We start from the raw sequence: 18,767 nt of genomic DNA, 5'->3' as shown, positions 1-18,767 counted from the left end.
GAAGTGTCATCAGTAGCCCTACTACCTCCTTAGAGTTATTCCCCTGAGAATTCCTGGAAATAAGTTTTCTTCTTTGTTGGCCTCAAACAGTAAACACTCATTTATAAGCTACCCAAACATATAAAGTATTTTCTTCATACTCTGGATGGGCCAGTGAAAGTTCTTTTTGCTTCAAAATGCAATTAGAAATCTGAGTTATGTCAAACAGGTGAAATAAGTGTTGACCAGCTTTGGGGATTATGGGGATTTTTAAATGAAACACAAATGCTTCTCAGCACTTATCTCAAGTACACAGGTGGTCACGACTCATACTTTGCAATTCTGTGCCTGTAGGGAGCACACAACCTAGAACTTACATCAACCCTGCAGATTTGTGAGCAGAATTTTGCCATTAAAAATATATTGACTACCAATAAGCTCAGGTTTCATCGAATGTTTAAATATTTCAGGCCATCAGATAATCAAATAGTGGCATCTCTATTAGGATTGATATCAATAAAGAACACAAAAAAATACAAGGCATCCTTGGTAGGCATTTGGTGCATTTTGTGAAGAAATAAAAAATAACTAAAAATATATGCTTTATAAAAGGTAAAATTTCCTGTTTAGAGCACAGAAAGGAATCTTTCAAATGAAGAACTGGGCATCTAGTTAAACTTGTCCTAGAGACAATGCCAGAAAAAGACAGATGGGAGATCAATGCAAGATGTCATTATTTTTAAATACAATTCAGATAAAGGTTTAATCACTTCTCCAAATTTCTACCAGTACCTTTTTATTTTCTGCCTGACACATGCCTTTCTTTATTGTACGTGAAACTGCAGAACGTGTTTTTGATACTCAACTCTCAACACTTAGAAAAAAGCATAAAGAATTAATAGCTTTGATCCTCCTTCCTCTGTTCAACCCAGTCTCTTACAGTCTAAAAGACATGTGGATGTAATCAGGATCACTCTTTGAAGTGCTGTTTGTATTTCATTTCACTGATAAGCAGTCAGTGATTGATTCAGTCTATGGAGTTATGTAATTTCCATTTGTGGACACTAAATTTTTCCATGCAGCTTCCAGTGCAGAGTAAGATTCAGTGATCGGGAAGCCAGCCTGCACATCTAGCTTGACTTCTGTGACAGATGTCCTGCATGATCTTAAGAAACACAGCTCCAGCTTTACCAGTTATGTCAAAAGGCTTTGCTCCAGGTCCGACGGCAAAAGCCATTTCTACTTTTCAGGTTGAGAGTTGACATACCATGGAAAATAAAGTTCACCACCAGTCCACTCTCTCCTCCTCTGTTAGAAAGTTACTCTTCTGGCCCGCTGTTTTTCTTTCCCAAATCACTCGTATCACCCTCTGCAGGTAAAGCTCCATCACAGCCACCACTGTGATCTGAGCTTGTGTGACCTCCCAAGCAGGGAGGAGTCAGCTCTACAGTCCCAGAAGGATGGAACTTGGCAGACACCACACCCCGCTTCCTCAAGCAAGCTATTTGCTAATGTCAGTGCTTCCACAATGCTCACAACACACCAGCAATTAGAGGCTGTGTAGCTTCAGACACTCTCTGCAGTTCACATAGTTCCTCAGGTGGAAAGTCTCTCTCTGCCTGCAGCAGCCATTCACCAAAAAACCCCAAAAGACAGCAATTAATCCTCACAGTTGATCTCATTTTCCGCACCAAAAGCCTTGCAGACTGAATTTCCTAAAAGTTATTCATACGTGAGATAGAGGAAGCACCTCCTGCTTTCATCCTGCCACCTCTAGCCACCACAGCCCAAACACCACTTACTCCCATTCTATTTGATCTTTGATATCTGTCAGTTCCAGATTATTGCGTAAATAAAACTAATAGCAATACAAATATATCAGTCCCACAATGCCTTTCAAAAAATGAATAGACACATAGATTTTCAGTAGTTTTATTGAAAAATGCCTCTTTCATTTCAGAAATAAATAATATAAGGCAGTGAAATTCACAATTTGCAGTTAAAATATAAAAGCAGCAATTCTATATCCATAGTCTTGCAAACAATTTCCAACTGCTTTTGGTAACTAAGGAACATTGTATTCTGAAAAAAAAAATCCATACTAAATATACAACATAAACATGCAATTCCATCTCTGCAGGATTGACTGCAATTTGGCATAAATGTAACTGTGTCTACAAACAAGGAGATTTCAGCCATTATTAAATTGTATCCAGTTGATACAATGATTTCAGCTACTTAATGTTTGTGGTGTTTAGAGGAAATGTATAAGAGCACTATATGCTCTGCAGATTGTAACTCAGAATAGAAGAAAATTACAATGATACTGGAAGGAGAGCGAAAATTTTGGTTCTTTTAACTAGATATTGCAGACCTGTGATCTGACTGAACTGAAAACATGCATTTGAAAAAAAAGAGAAATGTAGAGCTAAAGCAGACAGTCCTTAGAAAATTTGCAACAGCTCTGTGGTTATTTTTGTTTTGGTTTTTGGTTTTCTTTTTTTTTTTTAATGTATTTGTTTTTACATTATTTTAATGAAAAGGCAGCACTGGGATAACTGAATGCACACCTTAATCTGTATGCAACCACTATAAGCAACAGTACTTTACATTTCCAGAGCAACATGAAGTGCTTGGATACACACATTGCTATCCCCACATAAGCGAGATACAAAACAGGGGCGTGTCTGATATGAAAAGACCAGAAAGCGATGTTGCAAAAGGAGTGATGCGCTCTCCCTGTATGTATTTGCAAATGCAAGCACAGCAAAAAAAAAACCAAAAAAAACTCAAAACAACAACAAAAAACCCACCAACCAAAAAAAAAACCCAAACAAACAAAAAAAACCCCAACCCAAACCAAGACACAGATCTTTTACGGTTTTGTTTTTGCATTTCTTGACAGTGATCTTTTCCAGCGCATGTGCTCAGGGTATTCTGGTGAATGCATTTCAACTCCATAGTCCTCATACTCGTCCTCTCTCCTTTCTGACTCCATAGGTACTATAAAGGGTTCACCTTCAGGCTGATAGGGTCCACTTTCAGGCACGTATGGTTCTGGTTGAAAATAGTTGTCCGATTGAACATAATAGTTATCGCATGTCTTTGAATCCACATATGCAATGAAAGTTAGTCTGTCTACATGATGTTAGTTCAACCTTATTTTCATATAATAAATATATAAATAATTAGTTCACTGGGGGTATTTCTCAGTTTTGCTTGTGAATGCTTTCTTGGCAGTAAAATAAGAAAAGGTTTAAAACTCATCTTGAAAGGCTTTGTATTTATAATACACAAGACAGTGCAGAAAGAGTCATAAATTAAGCAAGGGACAAATCGTGGTAAAACTATTTAAAAACCCAAACAAAACCAAGAAAATCAAATAAAATTACTATTTTACAGCTACTTCAGTAAATCTAAGCATTGGGCTTTATTTTAAACTCCATAATTAATAGAAGACATGGAGCATGTAAAATCAGGAGATGGGTTTGGCATATACTAATTTTCTCTGAGAATGGGAAAGTAAGTGTAGACATAACTATCACCAGCAGCAATATACAGTACATGTCATTTTGTCGTGCTGTTCCTCGTAACAAACCGAGTTACAGCTGGTGCTTCAGGAACACCAAAAACTACAGCAAAACAGAAGAAAAATTGTTATAAAACTTTGGTATTTATAACTGCAGTTACAGATCCAACAAGATTATACAAAAAAAAGGTGTATGGCCCAATTCAGACATATTGGTAACAAGAAACAGACAGGTAGGTTTCATAAGTTGTCAAAGATGTTATTCTGGCATACAGCAAGCAGCAGCAGGCTTTTATGCAAAAGTATCACATAGAGTTGTTAACAGATTTTAGTGGATACAGTCCCATACAAATCATCTACAAGCCACAATTAGTTTACTATTTACATAAGTTATTTCTCATTTTCCAGGTTAAATCTGTCTCTCTTCTAATGGCATTACCTTTGCTGGTTAGTAGTTTTACAAGCCTCCTTCGCCACTGAGGTTTTTGGTGGTCTAGGTCTTTATTAAAAAAGAAAGACTTTCTATTTTATTATTGAAATGCAATAGGCTTAATGAATTGATGTCACTGTCCTTTATCTCATTCATGAGTTTTGTTAGTAAAAGTATCTCCCCGTTCTATGAGGTCAACATGGTTCAAGAACCATATCCGTGGTGAAATATCCATACGGACTCATTTTCTAATAAGCACGTGCGCAAACATCTCAGAAACAGGATTTTCATGTATTCAAACTGTAAGCAGCACTGGCGACTTAGAAAATGTGTTAGCCGAAACCTGAAACAGGTCAAAGATGATGTTAGTCTTTTAAAAAGTCCATCTGTTGTGCAATAAACATACTTTCATCCAACTAAATACATAACAGTTAAGTCTTAGGTATATATTTATATATGTATACATAGCTGCTTGCTAGAAAGAACACTGCTGAATCACATGTACAATTTTCTTTATTTTTCATTTAAATAAGAATTTTTTGTGAGATCTGCACAACCACCTGGCTTTTTAACCAGTATCACTGAGTCTGCAAGTGTGTACATATATATATATATTTTCTTTTCTTTTTCTTTTCATGGATACATGCACAATTACACTAACAGCAAACCATATCCAATAGTAGTATCACATACACTAATTTTGAGATCTGGCAAGGCATACATATTAATTTGTTAACAATACTGTGGTCTTGCAGGATCCCCATGTTAAAACGTGTTAGAATCTTTCCAGTCAAAAAATGGTGGTCACTGTGACCCTTCATTTTGGTTCCAGAAGCAGCCTACTGCTTTGAGCTGTGTCACAAAGTGGAAAGCTTATATGACTCAGGGCTAATCAGAGACTCCATGGTGTTAAATTTGGTAGATATTGTAGGACAGTGGTGCTTTTCAGTTGTCTGCACTGCTATCACCAAATGGATTTCCTTTGTGGAAAATTTTTATTTTAGGAATCAATTTTGTATAAATAATCCTGACATGGCTCAAAAAGAGACACATGGAGACTGCCAACCACAGCATTCCTTTTATTTTTCAAGAGAAACATGGAGAATTCAACCTTGTTCTGAAGACGATTGGAAGGGGTGGTGATAGAGGGGGGAAAAAAGAAGAGAAGAAATTGGTCACTTAAATCCTATGAGCAACACTACCAGCTTGTAACCATCTACATTAAGAAAAAAAACAAGACTACAATATTTACTCATTACTTCCTATTTAAAACAAACCATGCATAACATCAAGCAAATCCTCCACCAAAGTCCAAATGGCTGCTCATATACCTGCACGTTACAGTGAGGCAGGCCTGCTCACTGCAGCCATCTCCTCATGACTCAGTATGTTCAGATTAGCAGGACTGTCTCATGTAAAGCAGCTCAGTATGAACAGCCATATTTGTGAAGGCTATTTTAGGGCAAGGTTAAGGTTAATTTGTTCATAACCTACCTGGGAATCCTTGGCCATTGTAAGGGATGCTAGCACATTGGGATGAATCACAATATCCTGGTGGCCCTGGGGGACCCCGAATACCCGCATTTCCAGGACGGCCTGGTGGTCCTGGTGGTCCTCGTGATCCTGTGGAGCCTGGTGGACCAGTTCTAGACTCTCCTTGTGGACCTAATTTTAGAATTGAGAGGTTGAGAAGTTGTTTTTTTTTTAAGAGCCATATTGATAAAACAGCTAACAATACTTCTGTCTAGGCAACACAGTCCAGGCTGTCTTTGGTGAGAAAGCACTTGCAGTTTGTTGCTATATGGGGGTCAACAGAAAGAAAAAACAAAAGAAATCTAGATGTGTGACTCATCATTAGTTGCTTCCCTGTGTGTGGCTTATTTAAATATTTATTCTTAGAAACTAATTTAGTAAGGCTTGAGCCAAGTAAGAAATGTCAATGTATTCTCTGGTTTATTTCCCCTTTGTGTAAGATATGATGATCTCAAGGGAAACTACTAGATTAGACAAGCACACTGGATTTCAATTAAAATATAGGAGTACATCAATTATACTGCCCAGTAGCCCCAGGATAGATGAGGTAATGTTTTTTTTGGAATCAGTCTTATTATGGTTAGCAGAAAAGTAAAGCTTCAAGCAACTCAGGCTACAATTTGTTGCAAGCATATTATGGTTCCTGTAATGAAAAGCCATTTTGGCCTAGTAAACTACAAGCAGAAACAAGTGATGCAGCTGATTTATGCCAAGACATAAACAAAATTTCATAATGCAAAAACCAAAACTAATAATCAAATCATCTGTCTCTATTATCTGTTAACTCTGCACGTGGGAGTATTTTGTAGTCCAGCAAGTAAAAAAAAACACCAACTAGGTACTATGAAACAATCATCTGATAAGACATATGAAAAATGTCTGTCAAACATTTGGACAATGTATTTTCATGAAACACATTTTCACATTAACAAACATGCCAGATGACTAAATTAAAAGATATAAATACCTATTAGCCACATCCAAAAATCTCTCTAAAATGCTATTTTTGTGGTGGTTTCCCACAAATTTATTAGAGTAAACTCTAATACATGTGAAAAATATGAAGTGGGCAAAGGGTGTTCCTTCACCATATCTAGTCTGGTTCTCTATGAAGAAATGTTTGCTTTTCTCCCACTTTTCTGTAATCTGACTAAACAAAAAATACTTACCAGGTGGTCCTGGCAAACCTCGTGGTCCTTGGGATCCAGTCCCTCTTTCCCCTTTCTCTCCAGGGATTCCTACAGAATAGTGAAAAAGCAATGAAAATCAAAGAAAGGACACCACATCAATGGATATTTCTTCACATTCTCTCACTCACATTAATATTTACCGCCCGTGATTTAATGCAAAAAGAGTGGTTAAAATTTATGCTCTACAGATGTTCAAAAGTGAAATTTGGGAAAATAATTTGGATATAAATATAGTAACTCAAGAATAAAGTAGATTGTAGATGTAACTTAGCACAAATAAACTCTCTCAAACATAGAAAAATTTTGAGATACTGAAACATCACAGAATCTTCTTATTTTAAACTACAATCAGGAAGGTATTTTCAGTCTTGCATACTTCTGCTATAAAGGATGGTTTACACTTTCTTATGAACAGCTATAATGAAAAAAAGTTTAAGAATTCTTCTGAATTCCTTGATTTATTCCTAGCCTTTTTAAAAGAGTATATAAAATATATCCTAGAAAACATAGCACTGAGTCTGTGCTATAGTAGAGCAGTGGAAATAAGCAAAAGCCAGAAAATAGTACAACTGCAAAAACCCCATGTGATTGCAGTGATCCAAGATAGCCGTAAAGTAGGTTTACCCATATGTTCACATTCAGTTCAGTTGCTTCCCTCCCTCAGATTATTGTAAAAAGCTAAGGATGTTGATGTAATTCTTTTAAATCCTACACTTGCTAATGACTCATTTTCTCTCTTAATCAGTGCTTTATTTTGCAAAGAGTTGTGTTACTCCAAACAGCCTTTCAAGGTGCAGCTGTTTAGTGCCAGAAGAGATCTGAGAACATTTGCTTTCCTGGGATATTATGTGGAAGTCTCAGACAGCAGCCAAAATGTTACACCAATTTGTATTTCGTGAAACCTGAGCAAGAGAGAGACAGGAAAGCACTGATCTAGTTAACCTTGTCCTTCAGTACACCAGTGTCCCTGAGGCAATCCAACTGGCCCAGCAGGGCTTCCTAGTCTGACATGGTAAAGGAAGCAGAGTGCTCCTCTTGGAGCCTCTGCACTACGTCCACAGTACAGCTGCCTCGGAATTTATTCACCTCTTTCACCGGGTGGTCCTTGAACCCCAGGAGGTCCTGGGAATCCTGGTCTTCCTCCAGGTCCGGGTTCTCCTCTTGTCCCAGCAGCTCCTGGGGGACCAGGTGGACCTGGTGGCCCTGGCTGGTTTCGGTTTGAATAATAATCATTCGGGATTTGATTCAGCATTTGATTGAACCGGCTCATTTGACCTTCAAAAGGAAAATAAAAATGTGAAATGAGTGAAAATATTATGTCAGAGCCGGACAGAATAAAATATTATCTCTCTTAATTAAATCCTATTCTTGTTCCCTTTCAATAAATTAGTACAGATTAATTAGAAAGACTTAAGATGAATGTCTGATAAGAAGGCTGAACATAAATGGAGGAGGGAGGGGTTCAGGGAGGAAAGGTAAGGGAACTCCTGGAAGCCAGTGACATTAAAAAAATTATCACAGAACTACTAAGATCAAAAAGGAGGCATTTTTTTTTGGTCTTGGAGCTCTATTTAGCTGTTGTTTTTACTCTGAAGAACACAGAGGATTTGCTCCACTTCTAAAACTGTAGTATCACATTTCTACGTACTTTCAGACTTCTGCAGCTACCACAGGCAATATAAATTATTCATGTGTAGAGTTAGCAGCACAGTCCATTAAGTCATTTTCTTAACTCTGTAGAATGCACAGGCTTGTACCTATATACCTTCTGCATATGGGCAAATTTCATTTTTTAAAAAAAAGGATGTGTGAACAGAAGCAACACCATTTTGAAACTACGCAGGAAGGAAACCATAATGGAGAGACACATCTGATTAGTATAATGTGTCAGGCCTAGCACAACACTGAAGAGATGTACTGAACATGAAAAAAAAAAGGCGGGGATGCTCTAAGAAAAGTTAGAAGATCTTGGACATGATATCCTTCCTTATTCATAAGCCTAACACATTCACAAATGTACTTTACTTCTTCTGTGATGGCTAACTAATAGACATGCTTTTATTAGGAGCCATCACGGACATTTTAAAGGACATACTTTCCTCCTCCCTGTACACAAGCGCTCTTAATGATCCAAAAAGTATGATCTGTTTTCCTCAGCCTGAACTTACCCTTGTAATAGATACAATACTGAAAACCAATTTGCCTCTGTCTTTCTTGGCAGGTCTACTGTTAGCAAAAGCACTGCTTCAGGGTCAGAGAGAAAGCCTCTGCAGAGAGCAACTTCTTGGGCTGCAGAGCTGCACTATGTGGCAGTAGAGGACTGAAATTCAATTCAAAGTCCTTTTCCAAATAAATATTGTTTCTACGTGCATAGCACCACTGATTCTGTGCACAGTGTTTACCCAGCACTCATCTGTCTTTCCCTGCTGGCAAAGTACCTGCAGTAAGCATCCTTTTTCTCACTGATTTTCTTTTCTTGAAGATAAGACATGTTTAATGTCTAATACGGATTTTATTGCAAAGATGAAGTAATTTTGGACCAAAATGACAGAGGGAACCTCAATGTTAGAACTTCATGTGTATTTCCAAAGGTCACAGATTAATTCCAACTCAGTTTATTCTGCTATTCTGTGATTATCAAGCTAGCCTCTGGATCTGGCAAAAATTTGCTGCTGCATTTTTTTCTACCAAATCATTTGCATTGGACATCTGTCAGATTGGTCAAGCTCTTGCTGTGCTCTCTGACCTATGTCTCTCACTCAAAATTTGAACCATTGTTTTCTCTTTTTAAGAAAGTAGTTAATTACTTGTGTGGGATACAAAGCAAGCAACACTGTTTACCATTTATCAGTTGTTCACAAACTTGTCTTGCAACAGCTCGCATCATGTTTTGAGAAGCAATATCACCCTAAATAATCAAATGCAAAACAAGTGTTTCATTAGCAAGTGTCTGTACTTTTAAAGACATAATGTTTAATTTTAAAATTATGAGAAGAATTGACTTTTAAGCAGACTTACTCTGTCACCTTTTTCTCCCTTCATTCCAGGAGTACCCTAAAATAAATAAGTAAAAATTAAGCAACTGAAGGATTATGTTATTTACCCCAACTGTAAGTTTGATATATGTAATTCTAGGAAAAGTTTTGACTCCTTCAAGAAGAAAGATCTGGTTCTCCTTGAACTTTTCATTTCAGAGATGCTAAAACAGGTGCCAGAAAAGAGTAGAGAAACAATTATCTTTTGTCTGTCATCAAACACACTAATAGATGCAGAAGAAAAAGATCTGAAGGAAAAATTCAAACTAGGACCAAAAAATGGATGTATTCTGACACTTGGATCACACTGTTCATTTCAAAGTTGAATTTCTAGAATTATATTTTTGTAAATGGTCAGTGGTCTTGCGTGAGTTATATATGACAGTTTGATTTTAAGACAACTTATTAAAAAAGGTATATTAGGAAGAATAACACATGTCAAGGAAGGGTAGTTGTCTTCTTGAATCCATATGAAAATGATTCTATATTAAGTGAAACAGAGTTATGTAGAGATGTCACATAACATGAAGAGAGTGCTTATTCTATTTATAAAAACATCTTCTCTCTCAATTCTCAACCATTTCTAGTCTTAAAAATGTCTCATAGAAGTCTTAGTTTTAGCTCCTTTATAATTACTAACATATGCCAACTTTTCTCTAACAGCACTGTCCTTGTGCCTTCGAATAGTTTAGTGGTTGTGGGGTTTTCAGTTTTCAAGAATATTATGTGAGAAGCAAACCAGAAGGACCGATTCTAATTTTTATATATGCATGCATATATGAAAAACACCAGGAATACTGATGGGACTAGCATGAGTTCACATTGATTTTCCTTTCTAGCCTAAATTACTACTTGAACATAAGGCATATTTCAAAGGTGAAAGATCAGTTTGGTCATATGCTACTCTGCATGGATCTCCACATTGTAACACACACATCCTGAGTGTTACTGCTTTTTACCCTGTAGTATTTCTTTAAGGAGTCTATTTATCACCATTAACAAAGCAAAGGCCAAGTGTGGGCTGCAGCTGTTTCTCGTAAGATTCCTACAGTACCCGCAATTAATGTCAACAACACGAAACACCAAATCATTCCACTGAGGTCACAGCAGACACCCCTCACATGTGGTGACACTGTTTCACAGAATTCTGTTGAGGGTTTGGGCAGACAAATGCCCTTGGGGTATGTCAGGGTGTGAACTCAGTGTGGTCTCTGAGCTTCTCTGCTGCACACACCTACCCCATGACATGCCACAGAAAATATGAGTCAGTTCATCCATCACCAAGTAAAGTAGATGTTATATGGTACATTTGCATTACGAATAACAGATAGTTCTTGCAGAATTAATTGTACAGACTCAAATGAAAAAATGTAGAATGGTGACACCATAAATGTGCCATTGGAATAACTTATGCCACCAATGAGGCAGCTGCTAATGTGTACAAAATATACCCATGAAGCTGATGAATATCTTTTCCCTTCTGTCCTTTGCCTTTCATCTATATTTTTCTTACTCTGTGTAGTCCACGGGGAAACGCCTGTCTTTTAGTTTTAGCTTATTACAGCCACATGCTGAAACAGACTATGGACTTGTAAATGCCATACCATAAATAAATAGTAACAACTAAAACCATCAGGAAAATATGACATTTCTGTCTGTCAGTCTCCAGTAATTAATGTTGTGGTAAATGATAATGTACTGAGGCTCTAAAAAAACCTTAATTTGATTCCCAAATAAACAGACATTAACGTGTCCTTCATAAACTATTACATGTACCTGAAATATCCATTGAACAGAACTGTAGGTTTCTGAATTGCGCTAGTCTATTACATGAAAATCTGCAGGGGAAAATGGTAAAAAAAAACTACTCATGCTTCTCTTTCAGTTTGAAACTAGCCAATTTTTCTATTTCCTGCAAGCATATTCCTTTAAAATTATTTGCTATGTATGTATTTATAATATCTGCTTGTTTTATTCTCATCCGTTCTAAGGCTTTCATAGTACGACCTTCTACCAGAAGCAAGTAATACAGAACATTTTGTGTTTATTCACTAGGTAAGTGCAGGCATTATAAATCAGATTTCTCATCTACTATCCTGAAAATATCCTGATAATTACTTAAAATGCCATGTTCCAATTTCCTTGCCAAAACATTCATATACCAGAACTATACAGAGAAGAGAAGAGAAGAGAAGAGAAGAGAAGAGAAGAGAAGAGAAGAGAAGAGAAGAGAAGAGAAGAGAAGAGAAGAGAAGAGAAGAGAAGAGAAGAGAAGAGAAGAGAAGAGAAGAGAAGAGAAGAGAAGAGAAGGCGAAGGAGACAAGACAAGACAAGACAGAAAAAAAGTGTGCAAAGTTAAAATGTTCAAATCCTATATACTGTTTCTGGAAATATTTTTGCTGACTGGTCAAGAAAAGATTGTCAGGCTGTCTTCAACTACAAGCCATGTTGGTAAGACGGGGAGGTGCTCTGGCAGCAAAAACACAACATTGTTCCAAAGTATTGACAAGAAGGTCCCCCAGAGAGGAAAATGCTTATGCCATTCCTTCATTGTAAGTAATGCACAGTCAATTTTAAAATTCATTGAAATAAAATGAACCTCATTCTTCAATTTGTGACCTTGCAAACACACGCCGGTTCAGCCTTGTGGCTGGAAGTCTACAGCCTATTTGGAACTAACTTTAAAATTTGAAGATTAGAGGCTGACTGGCCATGTCAATAATAAAGTGCATTTTCCACCTGGATGTTTTAGAAACAAATTTTCAAAAAAATACAACTGCAATTACTGAGTTACTATTTGCATCTTCTTCCCACTTGGTTATATGCCTCTTAAATTTCAGTTTATTTTCTTTTAATAGACAAAAAAGTCCAGTTTAGCCAACTGCTTGACGCCATTTTGAGAAACAGCAGCTGCTGCTGGAAATCTGTTTTGTTGATATCCTGCAATGAGGGAGTAACTTGGGGTCATTGCAAGGAAAAGTTGGTTTATGCTGCATGTGGGATTTTTCTGAGCTGTGGGATGAAGGCTGGGGCTGCAGCATAGTTCTACTGCTGAAGGAGGACAAAACAAAGGAAGTTTTGCTATTTTTACTTTTAAAGATAATGTGCTCAATTGTTTTTCCCAAAAGAATGTTTACTTTCCTCAAGAACCACCAGCTCATTGCTCCCAAAGCACTGCCTTTTTCAGACTTCATCTAGGACATCTGCACAGATGGATTCAAGAGTACTGAACACATGGCAGCAGAGAATGCAAAATTCTCAAAATCTGCATGTGACTCACAACAGACTTGGACTACCCTCGAAAGGTTTTCACAGTTTATTCGGTCCTGGAGGCATCAGTTTAACAGCACCTTACTTAGTAAATTTAAATGCCTTGCATTTTTCCCCTGCAACCATCCAAATCAACAAAGTCAGATCCTGTTGTCAGAGAGTCAGTTTTATAAACAGGACAGCTCTACCTTAACTCAACTTAGTCTGACTGCCCATTAGTTACTGTTTTCAGTCTCACACCTATAAAACAACAAGTACTGGAACTTTTCCTCTCTAATAGTCCAACATCTTTTATTTCCCATTATGTTCATTCATCGGAAATATATCCATTTCTTCTAGTTTAATGAGTCTTTCTTACTGTTGATGGTTGCCAATATCCAACCAATATCCTCTTCTAGTTTAATGAGTCTTTCTTACTGTTGATGGTTGCCACCTTATGATATGTGTATGAACCAGTGTGGAATTCTCACTCTCTGACCAGACAGATGACAGATATTTTAGTTTCCTCTAGGATACCCTGCACACAGTTCTCAATAAATTACCAAGTCGTTTGTGTCCTTACAGTTCCTTTTTCAGTCATTTTGTTGCTACACTGGAAAAAACACCCAAGTTTCTCTTGGAGATACTTGCAAGCAGACCAAAAACCAAATTTCCTATTTCCATGAAAATTCAGTTAACACTTCTAGGATATACTTGTTCTAGTATAAGTACACAGTGAGGTAGAGAAATGTTTACAGTGTGGTCTGCCTCAACTTAGCACTTTAGCAGTATTGAATAAATCAGGAAGGAGCTCCAGCTGACCACATTCACTGGGAGTAACTTCATAACACCAAAGCTATTCATAATTTGAAGGTAACTATACCTTTTACCTGGAATGCAATACCCCTTGGTTTGCAGGGGTCTTTCTCCTGACTCCCATTTAATAGTACAACCAATACAGATTGTTCAGATAGAAGAAAAACTGGCAGGATCTGGTCAAAAATTATTTATTCCTTGTATTTACCAGAGGCAATGTGAAGCCTCATTATTTTTCTCTTCAGGCAGAATTATGATTCATGACAGTGCAAGTTGCATTTGGCTGTCAGGCTGTACCTTTGGCAACTGTAATACTGCAAACAAAGGAAGGCCTTGAAATTCTGTCCACCAGGAATCTGATAAAACATCTGTTCAAGGTGCAAGCCAGAATTCCTGCTGGGATCTGTTCTAGAAACATTAGAAATGGTAAATATGATGTGCAGTGTCCCATTACAAGAAAGTGCAATAACTGCCGGGAAAAAAATATGTTTCTAACTGAAAGGAACTCTGAGGAACTGAGTGCAGGAGAATTTAGACATGGTGCCTGGACAGGAGTTGACTGCCTTGCTTTGCAAAAGCCTTTAAACTGGGCTTGTAGCCAGATTTCCTTCTAAACACATTATTTACCTGCAGAAGATCTTTGCTTCTGAACTGGGTCAGCTATCCATTGTCCCAGGCGAAGGAAAAGTCAGATACACCTGACAATTTAAAGCTCCCTCATGAACAAAGCACAGCACTTTGTGCTCTGGCTATTCAACATCTATTCAACATCTAACCACGAATATCCTGTTAGCAATGTATGTTTAAAGGCGGGAAAGCTTCAAGACTTTCCTAAGACACTCTGTGTCCTCTACTACAAGGGGAAATGGAATTTATAGTCCAGCAAACACAGACTGAATTCAACTTGTGTATGAGAAAATGACCCATATTCCAGGTGCTCCTGGGAGCTTCCACATGCTCCTGGGAGCTTCCACATGCTCCTGGGAGCTTCCACTTCATGGCCATCAAGTTTCCCAGTCTACTACATATTATTTCAAATTATCCAGCTTTTTTTATATTCAGCCACACTGCGGCAGGATGGAAAATTCTAGATGATTGCCATACATTATTCACAGGTAATGAATGACTTCTCATTTCCCTTGCTGTATCCACTCCTCACTCAAGCATAATTTCTCAGAGATCCTATAAATGAATCAAATTAAATTTCTCCTGAAACTGTTGGGAGGCAGCACCTCCTGCTCTTTCTCCCTGTTCAGGAAGCACTTGAAAAGTTTGAATAGAACCCACAGAAACCACTCCTAAATAATTTTGAAATAACATTGTGAAAAGAATGAAACATTTGCAAAACAGAACTGATTATGTAACATTATCAAAGATTCTCCACCTTCAGCAGTTTATCACATTTTTACAATACACATGCACCAATGTAAAGACTTTACAATCATTTTGCTGACCTAGTTTTTCATGCTTATGCAGTGTAGGAATGAATATATGTCTTGGCACATAATAGCCTACGATCTTTTTAGTGGAAACCAGAGACCAGAATTTCCAGCCCCAACTATTAAACTCAGCAAAATAGCATACTATAAAAACAAAATTATTTTTAAAAAAAGACTTGTGGGTTTAGGTCAGCTCCACTGTATTAACCACCATCATGAAGTGCAAGACAACTATTTAAAGCAGCAGAAGTCTCGTGTTCATCAACAGTCTATAATTTTAAATTTGATACTATGAGTGTATCATTAACTTACTGGTGTCCCACGATCTCCTGGTTTCCCTGGTTTTCCACTTGGACCAGCAACTCCTGGAACTCCGGGAGCACCCTGAAACAGAAGACATGTAAAATGAATTGTGGAAATACACAACCTAAGCGCTAATATGAAATGCGTTACTGTATTGAGTACAAGACAATTTGAAAATGGTTCCTATCAGGTTGTTTTCTGTTAGGTATATATCAGCTTGAAATTCTTTTTATGGAATAAACAGTTTGTTTCTTCTTGGAAATATATTCTTTTACAAAACACCACAGTTAAACAGGCGTTTCAGCACTGAAAGATGCAGACTGTGTATATGTTTTTGGCATCATTCTTAATGGCCAGTTCCTAAAGCAGTACAAAACAGTTTCACCTTCTGAGTTTACCTAGCAGATCTTTGATCCGTGCAAAAATCCACAACAAGAAGACCATAAGGCATTCTAGTGATACTAGATAAATATAAAATTTAAAAGACCAGTATCAGATCATGTGACAAAAGCTCATCTGCACATTCACAAAGGAACATAAGAAAGACAGCTGTGGCGGAGTGGGGCCAACCCAAATAACACCCTGCCTTAGAGACTGCTATCTATATATATAATGCAAATATGTGCTCTGTGTGCATCTGCTTTCTGGAAATGCACCTTTCAACTTGCTATGTGCTGGACCTGGTGACACGGAGCTGCAGCAACTTGCCTATCTCAGGCTGTCTGATCCAACACAGGCTTTCCTTTAACAGCCAGACTCTTTTCTAGCATGGTCCCACAAAACACAATGAAGCATCTCTTTAAGCAAAAACTAATCCTCAAATGCTCTTGTCACGAAAAACTTCTATTAACAGTGCTTGTGTTCACCAGGGTACAATAAGTACATTTAAGTAATAAGCCAATTGGTTTCAGAAGACCTAGCTATGCATTTAAAGATCATGACTAAAGAACCAGATAAACTGGTTCTTCCCTTATTTACCCTGTTTCAGTTTCAAAACCACTGTTACAAATGTTTGTGAATATATGCTTTGCCCAGCTGTCTGCTCACCTTCTACCAAGAGTTTTTCAGACTCATTTAGGAGATTGAGCAAAAGAATCCATTTCATATTTGACAGAAATTGAAAATGTCAATGTGGCACCCTCTTGGCTCAGGTCTCTTAATTCAGAGTATATCAAGAATGAAACTGTATTTACCGCTGGTCCTGGTGGGCCTCTGGGACCTGTGGGACCATCTTTTCCTGTGAAACCCTATTCAAAAACAAAAGCAAGATTAGAGAAAAAATGTCTTTACAATTATATAATTGCAATACTCCCGATTACTACTAGCATTTCTTTTAAAACCTACCCACAATATAAGTTATAAAATAGCTATCACAAATCATGCTGGAGAAGGCTGTGGAACAATGAACTTCAGACACTTTGGATGTTCAGCTGCTGTTGATTAACTGGAAATGAAATCAACGTTTCTTAATATTTTTAAGAAAAGGAATCATTATTCTATCCCAGACAAGCAAAATCTCTCTTCTCACTGTTCTCTCATTCACGGTTTAACTGACAATCAGAGGTTTATACTTAATTGGAGAGCCACCTCCCTCTCAGATATTTCCGCTGTAAGAATGAATGCTGAGAAATCCCGTTTCATTAATCCAACATAGCCTTCACAAGTGGATGTTGATGGTCCATGACCCACCAATACAACAGCATCCTCTTTGGCAACTGACTATCGCATGGTCATCTATTTTCATTTCCAGCTATCAATTCCCACTAAAGGACAGCTGTAAATGCATATATCAGCTATTCATTTTGAATGTAAAGGCAAATGATTGCTTCAGTCATCATAAAGGTGATATTCTACTGTGATAACAAAAGAGATTTACTTGACTCCAATTACAAGAAAGGAATTGTAACAACTCCACAATGAAATACCTGTGTACATGCCCTTCATTAGGAAGACATTTCAGAGTTCTCCATCCAAAGAAGCCTCTGATAGCCAAAGGTTTAGGGGCAAGCCTGACCTTCACATTAAGTTTGGCACAGACAGATTCCTTACTAATATGACATCTCCCAGATGTGGAGATGAGCAGAGTTTCAAAGGGATCCCCTGCAGCAGCAACAGTGTGGGGAAGACAGCAGAGCTGAGTCCCTGGGCAGAGCCCTGCCCAGGGGACATACCGCTCTATGGGTGAAGGCAGCTGAGAACCTAGTCAGGGAAGGGAGCAGGGAAAATTTTACAGAACCTATCTGGCAACCAATAGCTGTCTGGGGAGATTTTCACCCCTGAGGTGTTTCCAACCCTCCTGCTTTTGTCTCTCCAGAAGGGATGCTGATGAAAGGACTCCTCTTGAAAAAAAATACATTTGAAAATTGAAAGATATATAAAGGGCAAAAATCCAACAAAACACAAAAATTACATTACTTGGTCTTTCAGAAGATAAACTGAGGAAATCTTACCCTTTCTCCTGGAGGTCCCACTGGTCCAGGTGGACCAGGTAAACCTGGTGTTCCCTGGAGGGAGAAAGATTGAGGAATTAGTCCATGACAGAACAAACATCACTGCTATGTCATTCCATTTATCTCAAGTATGTATGTTCTTCCCTCCTTTCTGTCTAATCTCATTGTACACTAACATGCAGCATTGCTTCCTACAGGACATTACTACTCCCTAAAAGTATATTACTCAGGGTTATAAGGACTAATGAAACAGCCAAAGAATACAAGGCCCTTGGCCCACGACCAACCTTATCTGATATATAAAACTAAGTCCACAGCATTTAAATGTTCCTAATGTAGTCTTTTTATCATCAGTAAAATTAAGGACAATATAGTAACCAAGGAATATTCATTATGCCATGACATGTGCATAGCAATGACCTTAGATTATCTATAAACTCGGCCAGTTAAAAAGACCCTAATTTTTTCTCCTCCTTGTATAATTTACAATACAGAAACCTGCAAGTAACTGAACTGTAAGATTGTTTTCTTCTTTCAGAAACCATAAAATTAATGTCCCAAGGACATCTGAATTCCACAAGTAGAAAGTAATTAGGCAATATTGCTAAAGAATGGTTCAGCAAAGGTTCTGCAATCTTTATTTTAGGAAGACATTTAACAGCAAGTGGTCAGAAGATGAGAGACCTTCCTGGGGAATTATCCGACTACTCTTCCTAATCCAATGGTCCATCATTGTGCATTCACAACTGCCCAGATGGACATCTGGTTTGACCAAGCACAGCTGTTTTTTCATGTTTGCTGTTTTGAATGGCTT

General features: G+C 37.7%; 1 protein-coding gene across 1 annotated transcript in view; it reads right to left on the bottom strand.

Moving 5' to 3' along the window:
- Positions 1–1,895: 1,895 nt before the first annotated feature.
- COL12A1 (collagen type XII alpha 1 chain) overlaps positions 1,896–18,767 on the bottom strand; it is a 100,332-nt gene continuing 83,460 nt past the window's right edge. The window contains exons 58-66 of the mRNA XM_066179676.1: positions 17,954–18,007; positions 16,697–16,750; positions 15,513–15,584; positions 9,680–9,715; positions 9,503–9,569; positions 7,748–7,936; positions 6,641–6,709; positions 5,433–5,603; positions 1,896–3,036 (exon numbers count right to left, since the gene is read on the bottom strand). Coding sequence (XP_066035773.1) covers positions 2,855–3,036; positions 5,433–5,603; positions 6,641–6,709; positions 7,748–7,936; positions 9,503–9,569; positions 9,680–9,715; positions 15,513–15,584; positions 16,697–16,750; positions 17,954–18,007 — 894 coding nt within the window. The 3' untranslated portion in view covers positions 1,896–2,854. The remainder of the gene's footprint in view (positions 3,037–5,432; positions 5,604–6,640; positions 6,710–7,747; positions 7,937–9,502; positions 9,570–9,679; positions 9,716–15,512; positions 15,585–16,696; positions 16,751–17,953; positions 18,008–18,767) is intronic.

Source organism: Chamaea fasciata, unplaced genomic scaffold (genome assembly GCF_029207755.1).
Source record: "Chamaea fasciata isolate MVZ Bird 193981 ecotype frontalis unplaced genomic scaffold, bChaFas1.0.hap1 SCAF_3, whole genome shotgun sequence".
In the NCBI taxonomy this organism is placed as follows: Eukaryota; Metazoa; Chordata; class Aves; order Passeriformes; family Sylviidae; genus Chamaea; species Chamaea fasciata.
This window is presented reverse-complemented; position numbering and strand designations above follow the sequence as displayed.